The sequence below is a fragment of the Schistocerca gregaria genome, chromosome 4 (assembly GCF_023897955.1).
Source record: "Schistocerca gregaria isolate iqSchGreg1 chromosome 4, iqSchGreg1.2, whole genome shotgun sequence".
In the NCBI taxonomy this organism is placed as follows: Eukaryota; Metazoa; Arthropoda; class Insecta; order Orthoptera; family Acrididae; genus Schistocerca; species Schistocerca gregaria.
Genome location: NC_064923.1, coordinates 610,434,314 through 610,457,366, shown reverse-complemented (window position 1 = coordinate 610,457,366; position 23,053 = coordinate 610,434,314). Strand labels below are relative to the sequence as shown.

Sequence of the window (23,053 nt, the reverse complement as noted above, 5' to 3'; positions counted from 1 at the left end):
CGTAGATAAAAAAAAAACATCATAGATACTTGCGTACCTGCGCTACCGTGCGTGTAAAATAAAGGACTTTACCTAATTAAAACGCCCTTTCAACGAATGCTCAAGGAAATTCGAAGTCCGAGAGAGAAGTCTGTTGCTTTTTGGAGCTTGGCGCAGTACCGTGGACCAGAAGGATCAACATAGAAGATGATTCTACCTCCAATAAGGCCTACACTTAGATTACAGTTTGGACCAACAGTATAAATAATTTGGCTTCCGACGTATCGCTGCGAGATACCCTTCCCCTTCATTTTTCCCCCTCCCGTTTTCTCGTTTACCCCCCCCCCCCCCCTCATTTTAAGTGTCCTGGGAGACACTGGGCTAAGAATTTAAAAAAAGAAAAGTAAGCATCTGACATGCCCAGTTTTAACTATCACTAACGGTGGCTTACTGAATATGTTGGCAAAAGAAACAACTATTCCCGTAAATTTGGATCGTTATCCGATAAAAGCAAAAAATTATTGGTGACGGCGCGGTACAAAGAGTTTACCTGCCCTGACAGGTGGGCGCTGTAGTAACAAACACTGTAACGAGAACGTAAGGAAAAATAGCATCGTAAACGTATGGCACACGTCTGTCATGTCCTGTCCCCCGTATGGGACCTGAAACGCTCCGTCCTGAGTCATTTCGTCACAATCGTGGCACAACACTGGCGTCGCAAATTCCTCCAGCTTTGGCGAGCTCCGGGAAGGACCCTCCTCGGAGCTACAAAGACACAAGTTTTGTAGGGAGTGAGCGCTCAGAGCTCGCGGTGCGCCTGCAGTCCCGCTTGTCGGCGCTGCTTGTCGCGTAGTTAGCTGGAGGGTGAGACGGGCCGCGGCGCCTCCATCAGCTCGGGCTGCGCCAGCGGAGCGGACATCTGCATCTGCACGGCGAGGGGCGGCGTCGAGACGGCGGCAGGGGCGGACGTCGGCGTCGGGGGCGTCGGCGCCGGCAGGGGATCCACCACCATGGGCACGGGGGCGGCGACGGAAGGCGGCGTCGGCGCCAGCGCCGGCGTCTTGGGCGGCGACACGGTGGGCGACCGGCTGCTGTCCTGCACGCTCACCGTCAGCACGTGGTGCGGTGGCGGCGGGGGCGGCGGCTGCGTGGGGTCGCCGAAGCACGACTCGGAGGCGGAGCCGTCGCCGGCCGTGAAGACGGACGCGTTGGAGTGGTCCTCCCCGCTGCTGGGCGACGGCAGCGACGCTGGAGCGGCCGCGGGCCCCCCGCCCCCGGTGGCCGGCGCGGGAGCTGGCGCGGCGCCGCCCCCCGCCCCCAGCTTGGCGCCGGGCAGCGCAGCCAAAGGCGCCGCCTTGGCCCCCGGCTGCGCCGGCTTGGCGGGCGCGCCCTCCTTGGGCTTGGCGGCGCCGCCTTCTGGCTTGCCCGTCGCCTGGTTCTTGTGCTCGGCGGCCTCCGCGTTGCTGATGTTGTCCTGCTTCTTCCACTTGGTGCGCCGGTTCTGGAACCAGATCTTCACCTGAAACAAGACAAAGACCACACGCCACGTCAGGCGATTCCCCTGGAAGAGGTGGGAGCGGTGCTGCAGCTGCAATGGGCGCTGAGCGCTGTCTGTTTTGTGCTACCTCCGCCTCTTAATTCTGAGTGTGCAATTTTGATATTGCCAGGCACTACTACCAATAAAACGACTAACGAGAGAAAGCATTCACTGTGGTCACAAAGATTATCTCTCCGACTAAATCAGATACAGTGGTCGTTTCATAGTCATAAAATTGAGAACACTGCCGAAGAAGTGGTACATGTCAGAAAATGAACGAGTCTGTTGATGTTCCAGTCACTGTTCGAAAGCGAGGTGGTCCTGAAAAATAAGAAAAAAATTTGTGGATCTCGTTTCAGCGACTGGTGTAATGTATAGTGATCCAGGAAGCAGTACACTATTATGCGCTCATCTTATCTGAAAGCCACAAAACCGCATTACTCTTCCTAGGCATCGCTCACAGTCCAGGACTACTATGCCACACAGGCTGTTTTGCAAAATAGCCAACTTCCCAATTCAGAAAAACTGAAATCTACGGGGTAGTTATCAGTTGTAATTAAACTTCCGCTAGTTGAGAGGGCTCCCTTGAAAAACGAGTGATCGTAGAACAATGAAACTTTCGAGGAAACACTTGTATGCACTTGCAGAAGAGAAATAACGAATAAACGATCAAAAGAAACACATTTAAATTTCCACATGAGAGGGTAAGATTTGTTTACTGCCGGCCGTTGTGGCCGAGCGGTTCTAGGCGCTTGTCCGGAACCGCGCTGCTGCTACGGTCGCAAATTCGAATCCTGCCCCGGGCATGGATGTGTGTGATGTACTTACGTTAGTTAGTTTCTAGTAGTTTTATGTCTAGGGGACTTATGACCTCAGATGTTAAGTCCCATAGTGCTCAGAGCCATTTGAACCATTTGTTAACAGCATACTATGTATATACTCCAGCTTACAAACGTTGCCCAATGTGACGAAGAACTGCATCCGCGACATTATCGAAATCCTCTACATTGTTCGCAGCGCTTTTCAAACGTTGGACCATGGAACGTTAGCTTTCGAAGCACACAGCTCGTGCAATTCTAGAAGATCGCACTTTGCGTCCAGCATTCTGAGCCATGGTGACTCCAACTTCTTCAACAATTTGTGGCGCAATTGGTTGTTGGCTCTTCCCAGGAGTAGGTCCCACATCGTCATTTAATTTGAACTTCCGAATCCTTTTCTTTAACCCCTGAGCGAAAAAGAGGACCTCTCTCTATTCCTCAAATGCGTCGATTCTCGCGAAGAGCAGCAGCACTACTGCTGTTGTTTTGATGAAACAGCTTTATGAGTAGAGCCCTCTTCACCTTGCCCAGACCTGTGTTGACTGCGAGCAACTGTAATGCACGCTGATGCTTGTGTTTAGGCCCTTCGTCGTCGTGCTAGCACCGGTACCTAAGGACAAATTACGACACTGACACTACTAATAAGGCAAATCCTGCAGCGCACAGCCGGAATATAATTACCGAACTATCATTTTAATAAGCCACAGCTGCAAAATACTAACGCGAATTCTTTACAGACGAATGGAAAAACTAGTAGAAGCCGACCTCGGGGAGGATCACTTTGAATTCCGTAGAAATGTCGGAACACGTGAGGCAATACTGTCCCTACGACTTAGCTTAGAAGCTAGATTAAGGAAGGGCAAACCTACGTTTCTAGCATTTGTAGACTTGGAGAAAGCTTTTGACAATGTTGATTGGAATACTCTCTTTCAAATTCTGAAGGTAGCAGGGGTAAAATACAGGGAGCAAAAGGCTACTTACAATTTGTACAGAAACCAGATGGCAGTTATAAGAGTCGAGGGGCATGAAAGGGAAGCAGTGATTGGGAAGGGAGTGAGACAGGGTTGTAGCCTCTCCCCGATGTTATTCAATCTGTATATTGAGCAAGCAGTGAAGGAAACAAAAGAAAAAATCGGAGTAGCTATTACAATCCATGGAGAAGAAATAAAAATGTTGAGGTTCGACGATGACATCGTAATTCTGTCAGAGACAGCAAAGGACTTGGAAGAGCAGTTGAACGGAATGGATAGTGTCTTGAAAGGAGGATATGAGATGAACATCAACCAAAGCAAAACGAGGATAATGGAATGTAGTCGAATAAAGTCGGGTGATGCTGAGGGGATTAGATTAGGAAATGAGACACTTAAAGTAGTAAAGGAGTTTTGCTATTTGGGGAGCAAAATAACTGATGATGGTCGAAGGAGAGAGGATATAAAATGTAGACTGGCAATGGCAAGGAAAGCGTTTCTGAAGAAGAGAACTTTGTTAACTTCGAGTATAAATTTAAGTGTCATTAAGTTGTTTCTGAAAGTATTTGTATGGAGTGTAGCCATGTATGGAAGTGAAACATGGACGATAAATAGTGTGGACAAGAAGAGAATAGACGCTTTCGATATGTGATACTACAGAAGAATGCTGAAGATTAGATGGGTAGATCACATAACGAATGAGGAAGTATTGAATAGGATTGGAGAGAAGAGACGTTTGTGGCACAACTTGACCAGAAGAAGGGATCGGTTGGTAGGACATGTTCTGAGGCATCAAGGGATCACAAATTTAGTATTAGAGGGCAGCGTGGAGGGTAAAAATCGTAGAGGGAGACCAAGAGATGAATACACTAAGCAGATTCAGAAGGATGTAGGTTGCAGTAGGTACTGGGAGATGAAGAAGCTTGCACAGGATAGAATAGCATGGAGAGCTGCATCAAACCAGTCTTAGGACTGAAGACCGCAACAACAACAAAAACAAAGATGGGTACTCATACGGTAATTAGTGGGGTGAGAGTATCATCTGGAGTGCCCCAGGGAAGTGCTGTAGGTCCGCTGTTGTTTTCTATCTACATAAATGATCTTTTGGATAGGGTGGATAGCAATGTGCGGCTGTTTGCTGATGATGCTGTGGTGTACGGGAAGGTGTCGTCGTTGAGTAACTGTAGGAGGATACAAGATGACTTGGACAGGATTTGTGATTGGTGTAAAGAATGGCAGCTAACTATAAATATAGATAAATGTAAATTATTGCAGATGAATAGGAAAAAGAATCCTGTAATGTTTGAATACTCCATCAGTATTGCAGCGCTTGACACAGTCACGTCGATTAAATATTTGGGCGTAACATTGCAGAGCGGTGTGAAGTGGGACAAGCATGTAATGGCAGTTGTGGGGAAGGCGGATAGTCGTCTTCGGTTCATTGGTAGAATTTTGGGAAGATGTGGTTCATCTGTAAAGGAGACCGCTTATAAAACACTAATACGACCTATTCTTGAGTACTGCTCGAGCGTTTGGGATCCCTATCAGGTCGGAGTGAAGGAGGACATAGAAGCAATACAAAGGCGGGCTGCTAGATTTGTTACTGCTAGGTTTGATCATCACGCGAGTGTTACAGAAATGCTTCAGGAACTAGGGTGGGAGTCTCTAGAGGGAAGGAGGAGTTCTTTTCGTGAATTGCTACTGAGGAAATTTAGAGAACCAGCATCTGAAGCTGACTGCAGTACAATTTTACTGCCGCAAACTTACATTTCGCGGAAAGACCACAAAGATAAGAGAGATTAGGGCTCGTACAGAGGCATATAGGCAGTCATGTCTCCCTCGTTCTGTTTGGGAGTGGAACAGGGAGAGAAGATACTAGTTGTGGTACGAGATACCCTCCGCCAAGCACCGTATGGTGGATTGAGGAGTATGTGTGTACATTTAGATGTAGTTTACCATCCAACACTGGTTCAAGAAGCGAAAATGTAATTATAACCACCACGCACAGTTATCAATGTCGCCTTAAACATGACAGTGTTTCTCAGTAGGCTGTTATACCTTCCCACATGGCACACCTCAGACAGAAGAACGGTACGAGTTGCCCGATGTGCTGGATGAAGCGACGCAGCACGTTCGTGGAACACGCAGTTGACTTATGGCCAGTGATAAACCACAAGATACCGCAAGATATCCCCATGGACGCGTTCAGGTGTGAAGAAAATCATGTCAGTGACATTTATAGATTAGATTTGATAAATGTTAGCTCTGTGCATCCTTGTAGGATGGGGAACATGTCACAAAACAAAACTAGCTTTCGCCGAGACGTGGCCATACTTTCGGATAACGAGGCAACAGCAGCCAACAAACAGAAATACTAAAAGAATGTGCAAAAAAAGTTGGCCTGTAAAAGGCTTACCAGAAGTTCGAATTCTTCTGCTCAAAATTAAACATACAAAAACTAGACGCAAAATGCGGCAAGGTAAACAGAGTTGAAAACTTCGAATCTACAAAAGGAGTAAAGATCTCACAGAAGACTAGACTACAAAAAATGAAGAGAGCTTATGGCAGGATACAAGACATAAGAAATGCATGCCTGTTCAAAGAAAGATCAGACACTAGAGCACAGCAATGAATACTGTATGGAAGTGAGACACTAACACTCCAAACGAAAAGCGACATGGGAAGTATACCGAAGGAAGAATGCAAAATCTTGAGAAAAATTCTCTGCTCAAAACTTACAATCTAGGAAAACCACGGAGAAGATGTCAAACCTAGCAGCAGATGTCAGAAAAAGAAGGTTAACGTTCTATGTGTACATAGGCAGACTACCACCACCAAGACACACCAAAAGAATGCTGACATATACACAAAGGGTGCCGGCCGAAGTGACCGAGCGGTTCTGGGCGCTACAGTCTGGAACCGCGCGACCGCTACGGTCGCAGGTTCGAATCCTGCCTCGGACATGGATGTGTGTGATGTCCTTAGGTTAGTTAGGTTTAAGTAGTTCTAAGTTCTAGGGGACTGTTGACCTGAGCAGTTAAGTCCTGTAGTTCTCAGAGCCATTTGAACCATTTGAACACAAGGGGTCAACACAACAACAACATGGCTCACTGAAGTCAAACTCGACCTAGAAAAAGCACACATCCATCCAGCACAAGTTCAAGAGAAGAACATATACAGAGACAAACTATACAAATGGGATGTTGGGTCAGAGAATGTAGTTCCAAAGGAACCAGGGACAAAAGAAAGAGACTCCATGGAGGAAAAAAAATCAGAGAACGTGGAAGATAAGCAAGCATGCTCAAAGGAGGCAGAATGCTCTGTGGGTTCCTATAGCGTCTCAACGCATATATATATATATATATATATATATATATATATATATATATATATATATATATATATATATATATATATATGTCTGAAACTGCTTTATTTCCGAGTTATGGTGCATAATGTCATTTGTTGTAGGCATTAAGTCACGAGCCAGTGCAGGCTTTTGGCATGTCATGTTCACCTGCATATCGACAAATTTTGCTCTGTCAATGGTGCACCTGCACATTTCAGTTGGAATGCAACAGAGCATCTCAAAGTGGACAGGTCCCGAAGGATCAGTTGCTTGGCCTACAAGATCTCCAGATCTTAACCCCTGCATCTCTACCTGTGGGGCCATCTGAAGGCGCTCATTTAAGGTGTTGCAGATGAGAATGTAGCACACCTTCAGCAGTGAACTGAAAACAGCTGTGCAGAATGAGATAGACGGACCCTGCAACATTCCGAGAGTGCTAAGAAGTGCAGCACATCACTGCCTCTGTCTACATGGACATCATTTTGAACATGTCCAGGGCAAAATGAACAGTACAGGGTTGAGTTGAATTTCCGATCCTTTCACGTCACTGCTCTCCGAGAACAGTTAATTTTGTGTTCTATATGTTGCACTTGTGATCCCTACTCACCTGCATAAAGCTGAAATGAAGAAGGTTCAGACCAAACTGTATTTAACGTTTTACTCTTATTTAAATGCTTACATTACACAAGGGGTACACGAAGGGTGTACAGCTACTTTTGAATCACCCGGCTACACACTGCAAGGTAGCTCTGCGTTCTGGCCCAGAGCATCGAACTGGGACTGGCCTCTGTGTCACCTTCAGCCAGTTGAGTCATTGGTGTGCAGAGGCATGGGATTAGTAAAATGCTCTTCCGGCGATAGCCACTACTTCTCACTCGAATGGCTCCTCAACTGGTATCACGAGACCCGAGTGCAGCTCGTTCCAGCCCTACCACCGAGAAATTACCAGGGATCGAACTCTGGTCCTCCGCATAGGAGCCAGTCGTGCTGACCACTGAGCTAGACTGGCAGACAAATACTGCAAAGACCCCCATACATAGGCCGGCTGGTCGGCTGTCCCCCGTTTCCGTGAGCATCTACCGACCCCGTACGCCTGTGTGTGGGAGATGTTTTAGCGGTCGGGTCCGTGGTTTGGGTGCATCGGATGCCGGACATTTGCCACACAGGACATTTGCCACGCCGGACATTTGCCACACTTACCCCTTCGCCAGGTAGCTTGAGTAGAGATCCCTCAGGTAAGGGACGCCCTTCCCCGCACTACCTCTGCCCACTTTCAAACCGCCGTCTCCACATCTTACTCGGTACAACCAGTACGTAAGGGACCTTCTTCTTCGACATCTTGGTGAAATACAGAGCTTCTTTTTCGAAATCGAAATATTTATAACTTTTGGAAAACGAAAGCAATTCCAACGATAATGTCAGTATGTAATTAGTTCTGCCCAGTATAAATATAGATCCCTCTGTCTGTACGGTAGCTTCCTTTCATGCTTACTGATTGTGACAGAAACAGTCCATCGCCATGGGAGCAACAAAAAAGGAACTATGTAAAGAGAATGCGAATGTACGGTAATCATTTCTTTTTGATTACTGCATTTGTGCCTAATTTCATTTCTACAACTGCATGCCCAAAAGACAATAAGGAAAGAAGAAATGGGTATGTGATTGTTTGAAAATAAGAACGACATACTCCATATTAATTTACTCTCTAAAATCCGATTTCCCTTGCGGCGAAACATTTGTTAATAAAGTAGTGGGACAATGTTCAAAACATGACTGAAAGTACGTTCATAAACAGAGATAAGAATATCTGTGATTGACACGTCATCTAAAGACGACGTACAATTTTAAAATGAAAAATAAGGAAATGAAGCAATGCAGAATGATATGCTTGTAACGTACGTTGTTGTTCTACATTGTTTAGCTCTGGTATTTACAGGGTCGCAGAGAAAGCATCCTAGGTTTTGAGGGGAAAAGCCGTAATTGTAATGATCTGCACTACAACAGAAACAAGAAGCACAACTTAAGAAAAAATAATGTAATGTGTGTTCCAGCTCACAAGCGACATTGAAGCAGATAGTTCCTGTGACTTAGTATGGGCAGAGGTTATATTCGGCAAACCGGAATAAATTAGTAACTGGCAGCTTTTACAGACCCCCGGTCTCAGATGAAACAGTTGCTGAACATTTCAAAGAAACTCGAGTCTCATCGCAAATAGGTACCCTACTCATACAATTATATTTGGCAGTGACTTCAATCTAACTTCCGTATGTTGACAAAAATACATTTTCAGATCCTATTGTAGACAAAAAACAACTTCCGTAATTGTTCTAAATCCTTTTTTTAAAAAATTATTTTGAACAATTAATTCACGAGGCCATACAAATTGTAAATGGTTACCAAAACACACTTGACCTCTTAGCCACAAGTAATCCTCAGCATCACGACGGATACTGAGTTTTATTGAATACACAGTCGTAGCGAGGCTCAATTCCGTAACAAATAAATTCACTAAAACTAATCGCGTAATGTATCTATTTGTAAAAGGAACTAAAAAATCGGATGACGTCTTTCTAAGAGACAGTCTCCAATCCTTCCAAACTATGTAAGTGAAGACCATGTGTGGCTTAGTATCAACAGCACTCGAGAGATTCATACGAAATAAATTAATAACAGATGCTGCAGGAACACAGAAAAAGGCACGTATAATTCACACGAACGCAAAATCTCCAAGATTGGCGAAGTTTCACTGAGGCTCGAAATTTGGTGCGGATTTCAATGCGAGATGCATTTAATAGTTTCCACAACGATACCCTCTCTAGAAATGTGGCGGAAAATCCATAGAGATTCTCGTCCTATGTTAAGTAAACCAGCTGAGAGGCTCAGTAAGTACCTTTACTGCGGGTCGGGAGGCGAGTGAGGAGGAGGAGACAAGGGACCCAACGCTTCGGAGCAGGTAAAATCGTGGCAAATGTCCGCCGTGGCAAAGATCCGGCGTGGAAATGTCCGCACACCGTGTGCGGAATGCGTCCGCTTGACGGCGAAACCGCTACCTGCTAGCCCACACTCCACCAGTGCAGGCAGCCGGTAGGACCCGCCAAGCAGTCGCCGTTGCCCATACAGTCAGGCGGGACGGCTAGCGCGTCGTAGCATAGGTCAGCCTGTGAATGGACGGCTTTAAGGTACCTTGCAGATTATAGATATCTGGAAAGAAGTAAGTTTGCAAATAACATTAAGTGTATTTAAATATGTATTGCAGAGCCATTTCCTTTGCCATCACGCTCACAATCGTGAAGACTGTAGGAGAGAGCCGGGTGCAGCTCGTTGAAGTGCGTACCCTAATAGAGCGCGCTGGTGCTCCCTCAGTTGCGCAGGCCGATTGTTACTCGCAGCCGGACAAAGAGGTCAGCCTGCCCTACACGTCAGGTGGGGCGGGAGCCGGCGGCAGCAAAACACGGCGCCACGCCGTGATTTACGTCCCGCTTCGCTCCTTAACTGCTGCCCCAGTCATTCGTCATACCTCAGCGTAGCTCTTACTCTCGCATTAAAGCAGTGTCCAGCATCGGTGAGCCGGCGGAGTCATTAGCAATTATCAAGCGACGTTGGAGGTAGCGTCGTTCGTGCCGCATCTAAATGGCGGCTCGGCCATAAATCAGGTCCGCGTTCTGCAGTTGATGCTGGCGGCAGCTGCCAAACTGTCTCTCAGCCACTCGGCAGCTGACAGGGCTGTTAGACGGTGCGTCATATTCCTCCTCTCCGTAAAAACTAGTCGTATCCTATGTTTAACCGTATATTCGTGAGAGTTTGACTTATCACGTAATTAACGTTTGTACTCTCTGGCTAATCCCGGATTTGTGTATTCTAGAAAGGGTACTACCGTGGCTGGTTAGCCATTTCCCGTATACCACCTGCAGACGATGTTTATTTGTGCCAAACGTATGACTGCAATCACTTTCGTTTCATTATGCACCAGCTGCTGTGTCCGGCGTCACCTGGGACGTGTAATACCTGCCATACAAAGTGATTGGCCCTGTGCCTTGATACAGCAAATGCAAGCTGCGTGGAAGACTCGAGTAAAATAGAAGAGCATATTTGAATCAGTGGATGTCAACAGAAAGCGACGAATTAATACTTTGGTTTTCACCTGTATGAAAGAATGATTTGTTGCGCCATTTGTTATTACATTTTGCGATAAGTATCTCATACAGTTTTTGGACAATTCGTCTCCCATTATTTCAGCTCAGTTTTCACTGTTTCAAGTAGGGCTGTGTTTGAGCACGGCTCGAATTGTTTGAACAGTTTACGTCACAGTCCGATAAATCTCGGGTTCTGTTCGATCTTTTGATGAGAAGGCGATCTAGTGGCTTTTGTTGGTACTATACCCACGGCCTGCCTCAGCGTTAGTATGGCGCTGTGGATTTTAATAATAAGATTAACAGTTAAACTCGGAGTAAAATATCTTCTAGGGTATGTGCCATGTAGAACAATGGCAACTAATCAATAAATAAGAGTCAGGAATCATGTTTGTGTTAAATACTCGAGCTTTTGTTCCGCGATCTTGTGACGTCTGATGGTAGTCTGCTATCGCCAAGATTGATATTGCAGCTGTAATTTATTCTCGCAATATAAATTACAGTCAGTTTGCTACGATATACACTGACGAAAAGAAATATCTGATGTAAGGTGCCTCTTACGTGAGGAAGACATTTTTACCAGTTTTAATAAATTATTGTCTCTTATTGATGTATTCACGATAGTTAGGAAGTGCTGTAGTCCGTAGCCGGCCATGAGTCGGAGAGCATTTCCGACGCTGGCTGGCTAGGTGACGGAGCGACCATATGTCGCGCGTAGTGGGGTGGGGTTCGGCGCTAGACCGTACCAAAAAGCGTCAGCCTGGGAAATATACATGAAGGGAAGTACCGCCATCTTGACCCCAAAGTCACCGATTTTGTTTATTTATATTTAATAATTAAAGTCATTTATGACAACATGAATACTAGCAGGAGCCTCTGGATGTTTAATACTATTTATCATAATTTTGCCTCGTTAAAATTCACACCCGTTCATTAACAAAAGCATATCTTAGTAAGTACGAACTTGATCGGAAATCCACGAACTATGACGAAACTAATAAGAGATACGGACTGCGCGCCAAAGTCGGCAGTCGGTGTTGAGAGCTCTTCCTGTCTTGTTCGATGGTAGCCATGCTCTCGGCTACGAGTAGTTTGTGACATGAGTGTTCCATTATTGATCTAATGGGAATAAAAGTGATTACGCCATTCTGAATGTTAATTTCGAGTAAATAGATACCCCAAAGTTGATCGACAGCAATTTCAGATAATTAGCTTCCACCGACAGAGACATCCAATGCGCCAATGAAGAATCTGCACGGGACGACATTTACGAGAACTGCACCGCGCACAGGTAGGAGGAAATCTGACGACACGACCCACCAAGGCGGATCAAGGAAGGTCCGACTTACACTCGGAAATTCCGGGTATACTGAACGTCACATATACTACCCACTACGGACACGCGGCTAAGCTGAGCAATAACAGTATCAGTTTAGAAGCGAGGGGATCTTGCACGGATCACCAAGAAGGAGTTGTGCGACATAAACGACGGTTGGTAGGAGTGTTTCTACATCTTAAAGATGACGTCTATTCAGATTTCACGTCAGTTGCATACGAGAGGCGCTCGTGACGCCACTATGGGGATGCGTATGAGGTTTGCTTTAAATACACGGTATAACGGTCGTTAGCCTTAGGTATCTTTGAGATTGGACGTGGTGAGTTGACGTTAGTCAGGAACGTCTTCAAGGCTGCAAAGACGTAACTATCAACACCTCACTGAGCTTGAACGAGGTGGAGAAGCTGGATGTTCCCTCTGCGATACTGCAGAAAGACTTGGCAGGAATGGAACCACTGTACACGATTGGTCGCAGAGGTGGTCACGAGAAATGTACCGTCGCAAGAAGACTTGGCGCCGGAAGGCCATGTGGCTTCCGAGATGGAACACCATCGTGTTCTGCAGACAGGTCTGGCGCATCGTACAGCATTTGCAGCAGCAATCTGAGCGCAAAAAACTGTCATAAATTTATCACTTTGAGGACAGTTCCCAGCCAGACGCCCTGTAGCGTGCATTGCATTGACCACGAACCACCGCCATTTGCGATTACACTGGTACCAAGCAAGAGCTCATTGGAAGGCAGGATGGAGGTCTGTTGAGTTTTCTGATGAAAGACGGTTTTACCTTGGTGCCAGTGATGGCGGTATGTTGGTTAGGAGACCAGTTGAGAGCCTGCAACCAACGTCTGCGAGCTAGACGCACTGGACCTGGAGTTATGGTCTGGGGTGCGATTTCGTATGACAGCAGGAGTACGCTCGTGGTTATCCCACACACCCTGACAGTTTTGTCCTTCGACCTGTTGTGCTGCCATTCATGAACAGCATTCCATGGGGTGTTTTCCAACAGGATAACGCACGCCCACATACTGCTGTTGTAACCCAACACGTTCTACGGGGTGTCGACATGTGCCTTGGCCTGTTCGGACACCAGATCTGTCTTCAGTCGAGCACATACGGAACATCATCAGACGACAACTCCAGTCTCATTCACAAACAGCATTAATCGTCCCTGAACAGACCGATCAAGTACAACAGGCACGGACCTCCATCCCATATACTGACATCCGGCACCTGTACAACACAGTGCACGATCGTTTGCATTCTTGCATTCAGCATTCTGGCGGCTACACAGGTTACAAATGAACCAGCATTTCACATTTTCAATGGTTTATCTCGCAGTTACATTAACCCTTGAACTTGTGATATTACCCACTTAAAGACGTTACTTTGGCATATTTACCCTCGAAAAAATTCATTACTTGTAGAAATTTCAAGCATATCGGGTAAGAATTAACTCTTCGAGACATTTAATAATATACATAATAAAGTACAGCATACGCTGCATTGTAGTACGTCAATTACATAGCGATTACGACCAACATAGGGTTCACGCTTGCATCTCGGGATGTGCAACGGCGCGTTTTGTTTATTTCAAGTGTCAACTTCACTTTGCAATCTCTCGGGAGGTAATAGACGTATTGCGTTGCAACCAACACCATTCTTAATGTGGTTTTTCATATTATTGATTGCGTAAGAAATAGTACCTGAGTCAATTTAAAAAACATAAGTTTGCGTTGAAAATAATATTTGCTTACGTTTTAGAACGTCTCATAATACTTACTTTCATAAGTCCGTGCCTTACGTTCATGTCCGTGAAAGCCGTTTTCCAATATGTGTTGTCGTTCCAGAGACATTTGCGCTCAAACGCTGAAGCTCCCCTCTCTGTGTACATAATCATATAAAGGCAGAGCGTGAAATCTGGGTGCTAGCGAATGGCCCTCAGAAAATAGGAGCAGGAAGTCGGACAGACTCGACAAAATTCTCCATCTACACACGGAGAGCAATTTCATTTGTATACGTTTAGGAAATGACTAAAAATAGTAGAAGAGCTTTGCTAATTGGACACGAAAGCAACAGACGACAGAAATAAAGAAGTAAAATCCAGACACAACATGAAGAAAAGCTTTTGTGTAAATGAGAAAAACGTTAACACCGAATATAAATTTAAGTAGTCTGAAGTGCTGAAGATTGACTTGGCTGGTAGGATAATAATGAAGAGGCTCTTTATCGTACTGCGAGGAAGGAGGCCGGGGGGGGGGGGGGGGGGAGAGAAGGGAGGAATATGTAGGTTGCCAGAATATATCCTGGGACTTAAGAGAACAGTTAATTTGCTAATAGATGGATATATTGTAGAGAAGAGTGAATATGAGAAAGTTCAAGTTAATTACAAAAAAGCCTTTGGCAGTTTTAATAGAAACTATTTGTGGCAGACTATGACAGAATTCGACAGTACAAAAAATTAGAGATGAAACCAAAATACATGCAGAAAATGTAACGGTCAAGTGCTCTACCAACTGAGCTACCCAAGCACGACTCACGCCCCGTCCTCACAGCTTTAATTCCGCCAGTACCTCGTCTCCTACCTTCCAAACATCACAGAACTCTCCTGCGAATTTTGCAGTTGGTAGAGCACTTGCCCGCGAAAGGCAAAGGTCACGAGTTTGAGTCTCGGTCCGGCACATAGTTTTAATCTGCCAGGAAGTTTCATATCAGTGCACACTCCGCTGTAGAGTGAAAATTTCATTCCATTTGTGATTATATTAGCAAGTGATCTTATAAATAGAGACGGAGGTTTCTGCTTAAATTCTACAAAAATCCTGCTCCCTCCCTGGTCAGACAACAGAGGGACGGAGTTCTAGATTACGCGTTGGTCATTAATATTCACAATCGATAACTTCTGAAGTTGGTTGTCTTGACGCTAGTAGTTTACTATGTTTTGTGTGTGTGTGTGTGTGTGTGTGTGTGTGTGTGTGTGTGTGTGTGTTGCCTTTCTGTATGTGATGTCTTATGGTTTTCTGGCCGGCGTAGACCGTCTTAACGAGGTATTAAAGTTCCTCGCACAGCGGTCTCTCACTGCATTCGTACTGTCGAAATACAGGCGGTCGCCGCAGACGTCACCCCGCTGCATTCCCGTAAGTTGTTTCAATATTTTACAAATGGCTCTGAGCACCATGGGACTTAACTTCTAAGGTCATCAGTCCCCTAGAACTTAGAACTGCTTAAACCTAACTAACCTAAGGACATCACACACATCCATGCCCGAGGCAGGATTCGAACCTGCGACCGTAGTAGTCGCGCGGTTGCAGACTGTAGCGCCTAGAACCGCTCGTCCACCCCGGCCGGCTCAGTATTTTACACGCCGAGAGAAAACACGAGTTTCGTAGTCACTTTAGGATTATCTACCGTCTTGTACAATGTTTAGGGGCTCCCTGTATTTAGTAGTTCGAAACACACATACTTCAAATGCTTAATGATTTCATTAAAGTGCCTCTCAACTGCTGTGTAACCGGTACTGAGACACTACAGCCCTCCAAATAACTACCGGTATTGCCTACCTTTTTTATCGGCACCGTTATTGAAACCGACTTCCTCGTCTTGGAATAATCGTCATGTCATTACCTGTTTCTGTCATGGGAACAGTATCTGCATATACTAATATTCCGCCTATGTAGGTAGGTCTTTACGTTGTGTCTTACAAATATTGTAGGACACACGCCACGGGCAGTAATATAGCTAGCAGACGGCACTGTGTAACTAAATGCCTATTGGCTTCGTGGAAGACATGCATAAGACTTGACAGTTCATTTGCTATCCTTAATTCCCTTCTTAATCTTCTGTGTTCATATGTGAGTTGTGTCGTAAACAAGGATAAGTGAGCGGCTATCAGTTTGGAGAGCAAATGTCATAACGGAGCAATGTGAAGGCGATTCGCTTCGGTTGCCGGACTGGAGCGCGTAGTTTCCGTACGTGGCAGCAGCGAGGATGTGTGCCGCTGAAGTCGTAGAGGCGCGACCCGCATCGATTCGGTCTGCAGTCCCACCGGGGACAAAGGCTGCCTACCTGTAAAGGCGCGACCGTGCTGTTTGCAGGCACCGCTCCCATGAATAAATGGAATGGGAGCCCGGCTCCGCTGCCACACAGGTGCTGGGAGTGTAACCTTCAGCTTGTACGGGAAAGCTTTCGGCATAATCTATCGCCTAGCTGCTCCACCAAAACAAGGAGAGGATTACCGATCGATCTTGAACGCACACTATGTACTGTTTAGCTACGCGAGTCGGACGGCCATAATGTTAAGTTTACAGGCTGGAGGGACGGTCGTTATTCGAGAAACGCTCGGTGAAAGGAGACGGCGACTACCAGTCTTCCAGAAGAAGGAAACGCAAGTTTTAGTAATGTGCTCTGTGCTCTAGAGAGCAACGTACGGTTTAACGTCACGTTGGCGATGGTGTTATTGGAGACCAAACACAGACCGGAGAAAGACGGGGCTGTAAATAGGCCCGAAAAACTAAATTTGTATTTTACGTATTAATGTAACTTCAGCTGGCACTTACTTTTGACTCCTCTTTGTTTATTTAGAATGTGTAACTACACTGTCCAGTCATACTGATGTGACCAACTGTCAATAACCTCAATAACCACCTTTTACAGCGCGACCCGCTGCGAGGCATGAAGGAAGTGCGTCAGTGGGATTCTGAAAGGGTCAGACATGGAAGTGGAAAGGTTTCTAGGCTGACGATCTACAGCGTGAACAAACCGATCGAAGCGGTTCGACATCTTCTCGATTGGGTTTTAATCCGGGGAATTTAGTTGCCATGGAGTACGGTAAACTGGCCCCGCTGTTCTTCGAATCATGCTCGTACACTGACATCTGTGTGACAAGTTGCGTTATCGTGTTGGCAGATGTCATCGTGCCGAGGAAACACCAACTGCATGTACGGGTGGACATGATCCACGAGGAGAGATGCACACTTGTATTGATCCACTGTGCCTTCCAGAGTGACAAGGTCATCCACGGAATTCCATGAAAAACATTCACCAGACCATATTGCTCCCTCCTCCGGCCTGGAATCTTCCTACGACTGTAGCAGGGTGTTTGTTCAAAAATGGTTCAAATGGCTCTGAGCACTATGGGACTTAACATCTGAGGTCATCAGTGCCCTAGACTTAGAACTACTGAAACCTAACTAACCTAAGGACATCACACACATCCATGCCCGAGGCAGGATTCGAACCTGCGACCCTAGCAGGTTCCGGACTAAAGCGCCTAGAACCGGGGTGTTTGTTTCCAGAGGTTTCACACCGTACACTCCAACGGTCATCTGTCATCTGAAAAGGCCACCTGTACCCACATAGTGGACGTCCAGCTGAGTGCAATTGCCAGCCCTCGTCGCCGATAAACAGCAGTCAGTACGGGTCCAAGAAACAGGCGCCTGAGCGGTCGTTAAGGAGACACTGTTGGCGGTATATGTATGTTTGCAGGTTGGGATATTCAGCCGCCAAACAGCGGTTAAAATTAATTCTGAAGCCTGCTGCCGTCATACATTTTGTACAGTTCGCTACTAGTTTCGGTCAGTGAGCATTACCGGGATTAGCTGGCATCAACGGCACGAAAGCTATACCATAATTTGAACAAAAGTAATTTTCTCTTTTAAGCCCACCATAGCACGTACAAAATTTCTCACCGTAATAACTGTGTACGATAATTTTCGTCGAGAAGCAAGTCCACATCGACAGCTAGTAACACAGTGTGCTCCAGCTAGTAACACAGTGTGCTGCAGCTAGTAATACAGTGCGTAAGTAGCTGTCGATGTGGACTTGCTTCTCGACGAAAATTATCGTACACAGTTATTATTGTGAGAAATTTTTTACGCTCTATGGTGGGCTTAAAAGAGAAAATTACTTTTCTTCAAATTACGGTATAGCTTTCGTGCCGTTTACGCCACCTATGCCTGACCGAAACTACTAGCGAACTGTGCAAAATACATAACAGCTGAAGTTTTCGCCATGAATTTTAACATTCTTAGTAGTCCCATGGTTTATGTGAGCAGTTAGTTGCTCAACAGCTGCACGTCTGCTCGCTCGTACACACTCCGCAGCCGTCGTTCGCCCCTGTCATCTACGGCCACGCTGTACCACAGTTGCTTCGGTGCCAGTTCTAAATAGCACCATTTCGCTATGCTATTCCAACACGCGAACAAGTTTTCAAATTCAGTAGTTTCGGAAATGCTCCTGAAAGTTGAAGATCATATTGCCTTTTGGACGTCAGATAAATCTCTCCGTTTTCGCATTACGGCAACGACTGCACTGTCCCCCCCCCCCCCCCTCACAGGCTTGTATACACTCCACCACTACCACGTACGGATACTGCGCGCTCCAGTCCAGCAACCGAAGCGATAACGCCTTCACATTGCTCCATTACATCTGCTCTCCAAATTGATAACTGCTCAGTTATCTTCACGCACGACACCACTCAACCATAACCACAGAAGACTGAGAAAGAAATTAAGGAAAGGAAATGAACTTTCAAGTCATATGCACGCCTCCCGTGAAGCCAAGAGGCATTTAGTTACACTCTGCCATCAGCTAGCTATATCACTGCCCGTAGCTGGGTCGTACAATATTTGCAAGACACGACGTAAAGACCTACCTACATAGGCGGAATCTTAGTATATGCAGGTGCACTTCCCATGATAGAAGCAGCTAGCATGCCTTTGTGCTGAAATGACGATTACTCGAAGACGAGGAAGTCGGTTTCAATAACGGTGCCGAGAAAAATGTTGGCAGTACCGGTAGTTATTTGGAGGGCTACAGTGTCTCAATGCCGGTTAAAAGACTAGCGTACACAACAGTTAAAAAGATATTTTAACAAAATCATTAAGCATTTGAATTATGTGTGTAATAAACTAGTAACTACAGAGAGCACCTAACCATTACACAGACTGTAGATAATCCTGAAATAGTACGGAACTTGAGTTTTATCTCGGCGTGTAAAATAGTCAAAAAACTCACGGGAATGCATACCGGGTGACGTCTGCGACAACCGCCGGTATTTCGACAGGACAAATGCAGTGAGAGATAGCTGTGTGAGAAAGTTTAATAACTGCGAGTGTTCCGATCCACGCTGTGAGAGTGGTTATTGCACGTTGATGTCGAATATAGGCGGTGGTCACCTCAATGTGACAGGACTGTGTAGTTTCAAGTAGGTAATCACTCATCTTCAGATGTTCAGAGCATTTATGTGCACTGCCTTAAAGAAGAACTGAAGCACCCGGAAGGGAGGGGAGAGCCAAAAAAAATCTCAGGTGATGTTATCTGAGTGACTACAATATCGAGTCAGAGTTACAAGGAACTTGCCAGTATGAGCTCACTTGGAAATTTGACATTGCACCTCTTCTGGCCTGGACGCGCTGATGCACTTATGGAGTTGGGAAAGGTGTCTTAAAGCCGTTTTATCCTCCCCTGAGGCAAACTAGCCCACAACTGTTGCAACAGGACCTTGATATCCTGGCCAATTGCACTGGGGCGGAGTTGACGTCTGACCTGGTGCCATACATATTCCATCGGAAACAGACCTGAGGATCTTGCTCTCCACGGGAGTACCTCATCATCACGCAGACAGTTCGTACAGTCATGTGTGTATGAGCACTGCCACGTAGAAAAATGGCACTACGATACAGTCGCGTGAGAGGTAACACATGAGGGCGCAGAATGTGAGTCACGTACCGTTGCGCCACCAGAGTTCTCTCAATCACTACCTACCGCCACCCGCAGTTGTACCCGACGACATCTCACATCATGACAGCAGGAACACCGTTCTGCCTTTCCAAAACGTTGCAAGAATGAGACCTCTCGCCAGGTTGTCATCGGCGACGATGGCCATCACTGAAGACAATGGGACGCCATTCACCAGCAACCAATGCTTCCCTGCTGCGGCTCAACTGCAAATGCAGCCGTGTGTGTTGGGGGTGTTAACGGCAACCTATGCATGGGACGATACTTCCCCACCCCGCTGTTGCTAGTCGTCCACAAATGGTGTGGGATGACACAGAATGTTTCTGGAGTCCATTACAATTCTCAAATGGCAGGCGCGGTGAAGTCACTGTTTTACGCTGTACTTGTTGTGCAATACGGCACTCCCAGCTTGTGGTAATCAGACGTGACTGACTGGAACCTCGACGTTGAATACGCCTGGCCTCACGTTCCCATGCAGTCCAATATCGGGCAACTGTTACAGTGCTCCACAACTCTGGATATTGCGGTTCACGACACATACTGCGTGATGTCGTTTGACAATTCCCAAGAATCACAAGCTGCGACATCGTCGCTAAAAAAACACACTGACCCGCATATGTAATAAGTTTCCTTTAATTTACGTCTATGGTCACAATCTTTTCTGTTTAACAGATTACCGGTTTCGGTCTTTAATGACCATCATCAGATCTGCTGGTGGTCATTAAAGACCGAAACCGGTAATCTGTTAAACAGAAAAGATTGTGACCATAGACATAAATTAAAGGAAACTAATAATAATAATAATAATGGCGTGTGACGAGGGCCTCCCGTCAGGTAGATCGCTCACCTGGTGCAACTCTTTCGATTTGACGGTACTTCGGCGACTTGCGCGTCGATGGGGATGAAATGATGATTAGGACAACACAACACCCAGTCCCTGAGTGGAGAAAATCTCCGACCCACCCGGAAATCGAACCCGGGCCCTGAGGATTGACAGTCCGTCGCGCTGACCACTCAGCTACCGGGGGCGAACAAAGGAAACTACTTCCCAAGAAAATTGGAAATGAAATTAAATAAACCGTTCATTCGAAATAAGAAAACGCCTCACGATGGAAAGTGAGTTATTTCCATAAGTTTATAGCAAGTGTTGGATGAAATAAGAAGAATACTATTGCTGAAGGAAAGATACATACTTATTGAAACACAACTTGGAAACTGAGCAAGGAAATGTCCCCTTATGTCGAAACATAACAGGTCGGCCGACGATTGGGGAGTCATGATTTAGGTCTACCTTAGATGCGTGTAAACGAATACATTGTTTAAAACAGTAATAGCGTAACGGAAGGCGGAGAGAGCGGTGATGATGTTCGGGACTAAATTAAATTTCACCGCTCGGAGGCAGTAGCGCGGATTACTTCTGCCGCCTATCGCACTAGCACGTGCCACTTCTCGGAAGCAGATGAAGAACGGCAAACAGTCACGCACAGTTATCTCCGGAAATAAAGTGCTAGAAAGAACTTCCGACGAAAAACGCCGCATCCTACGGCGGCTAATAAGCGAGGGAGATAAGGGCGCGCCGTTCCTGGAAGCGGCCGTGAGCGCCGTAATTGGAGAGCGGCTCCGGCCGACGCGTGTTGCGGGTGGCGAGTTAAGACGCCGGTTTTTCCGCCGCGCTATCAATGCCTGCGATGACCGTTTCGGTTGTGTAAGGAAGGAGGATATACGTTTGAAGTCCTGTCGACGGCGATGTCATTAGACAGACCACAGTCTGGGTTGGGGAAGGAAAATGGCCGTATCCTTTGCCCGGCATTCCTGTTCAGCGATTTAGGGAAACTGTAGAACTTAAGCTGATAGCCAGAAGACAGTTGAACATTACGCCTCCCATATCGCACCCCTGCGAGAACAGCGACACAATTAAAACATCCAACACTTGAGATAACACAACTTAAGGAATGAATTCCACAAAACGTATTGAAATAGTATAAGCTTGCTTTAAATTTCAAGTAAGTATTGTTGCCAGTAAATTCCATTACATTTTTAGTGCACTCTGGGCATGTTAAATAATGTACCATTTCACTCGCTTCTGTTACACGAAGTCAAGCTTACAAATGGACGCTCGTCATTCAATAGATATGAGCCTTTTTTAACTTTAAAGATGAGACCTTATTTAATGCCTATTCCAGTCGCACTCTGTGTCTCTTATACTGCAGACTTCCGTGAAGTATTATATTCTGTATTAAATATTGAGGAATATGACATTTATTTACTCCTTAAAGCTTGAAGGGAACGAAATTTCCTACCATGCACCAAATTACTGCACGGTAGTTTACACATTCAGGAGCAATTGAAACTAAGCGTTTTTAGTAATAATAATAATAATAATAATAATAATAATACCTAGGAATTTTACAATTAGGACAATATCAAGCATGGCCACGTAAGAAATGTGGTCAGCAAACAGCAGAGCCAACAAGCTTACAAATGGACGCTCGTCATTCAATAGATATGAGCCTTTTTTAACTTTAAAGATGAGACCTTATTTAATGCCTATTCCAGTCGCACTCTGTGTCTCTTATACTGCAGACTTCCGTGAAGTATTATATTCTATATTAAATATTGAGGAATATGACATTTATTTACTCCTTAATGCTTGAAGGGAACGAAATTTCCTACCATGCACCAAATTACTGCACGGTAGTTTACACATTCAGGAGCAATTGAAACTAAGCGTTTTTAGTAATAATAATAATAATAATAATAATAATAATAATAATAATAATAATAATAATACCCAGGAATTTTACAATTAGGACAATATCAAGCATGGGCACGTAAGAAATGTGGTCAGCAAACAGCAGAGCCAAAGGGTTGGAAAAATTCTGAAAATCAAACTAAATCGTGTTAACACTATCAAGGCACTCAATACCTGGGTCATTCCCTTGATCAGACATGCTGTAGTCATTTTCGACTGCACACAAGTATAGCTGAATAACATGGACAGGAAATGCCGGCCAGTGTGACCGAGCGGTTCTAGGCGCTTCACTCTGTAACCGCGCGACCGTTAGGGTCGCAGGTTCGAATTCTGCCTCGGGCATGGATGTGCGTGATACCTTAGGGTAGTTAGGTTTAAGTAGTTCTAAGTTGCGCGTGATTGTCCGAAACCAGTTACGGCATTGAAATAAAGCTTTTTTGGAAGTATTTGTGGC

At 45.7% G+C, this 23,053-nt stretch overlaps 1 protein-coding gene across 1 annotated transcript in view; it reads right to left on the bottom strand.

The window, feature by feature from the left end:
- Nucleotides 1–832: 832 nt before the first annotated feature.
- The window catches only part of LOC126267832 (nascent polypeptide-associated complex subunit alpha, muscle-specific form-like), a 45,361-nt gene continuing 23,140 nt past the window's right edge, over nucleotides 833–23,053 (bottom strand). Inside the window, exons 2-3 of the mRNA XM_049973136.1 lie at nucleotides 1,288–1,498; nucleotides 833–1,227 (exon numbers count right to left, since the gene is read on the bottom strand). Of these exons, the coding sequence (XP_049829093.1) occupies nucleotides 833–1,227; nucleotides 1,288–1,498 (606 nt within the window). The remainder of the gene's footprint in view (nucleotides 1,228–1,287; nucleotides 1,499–23,053) is intronic.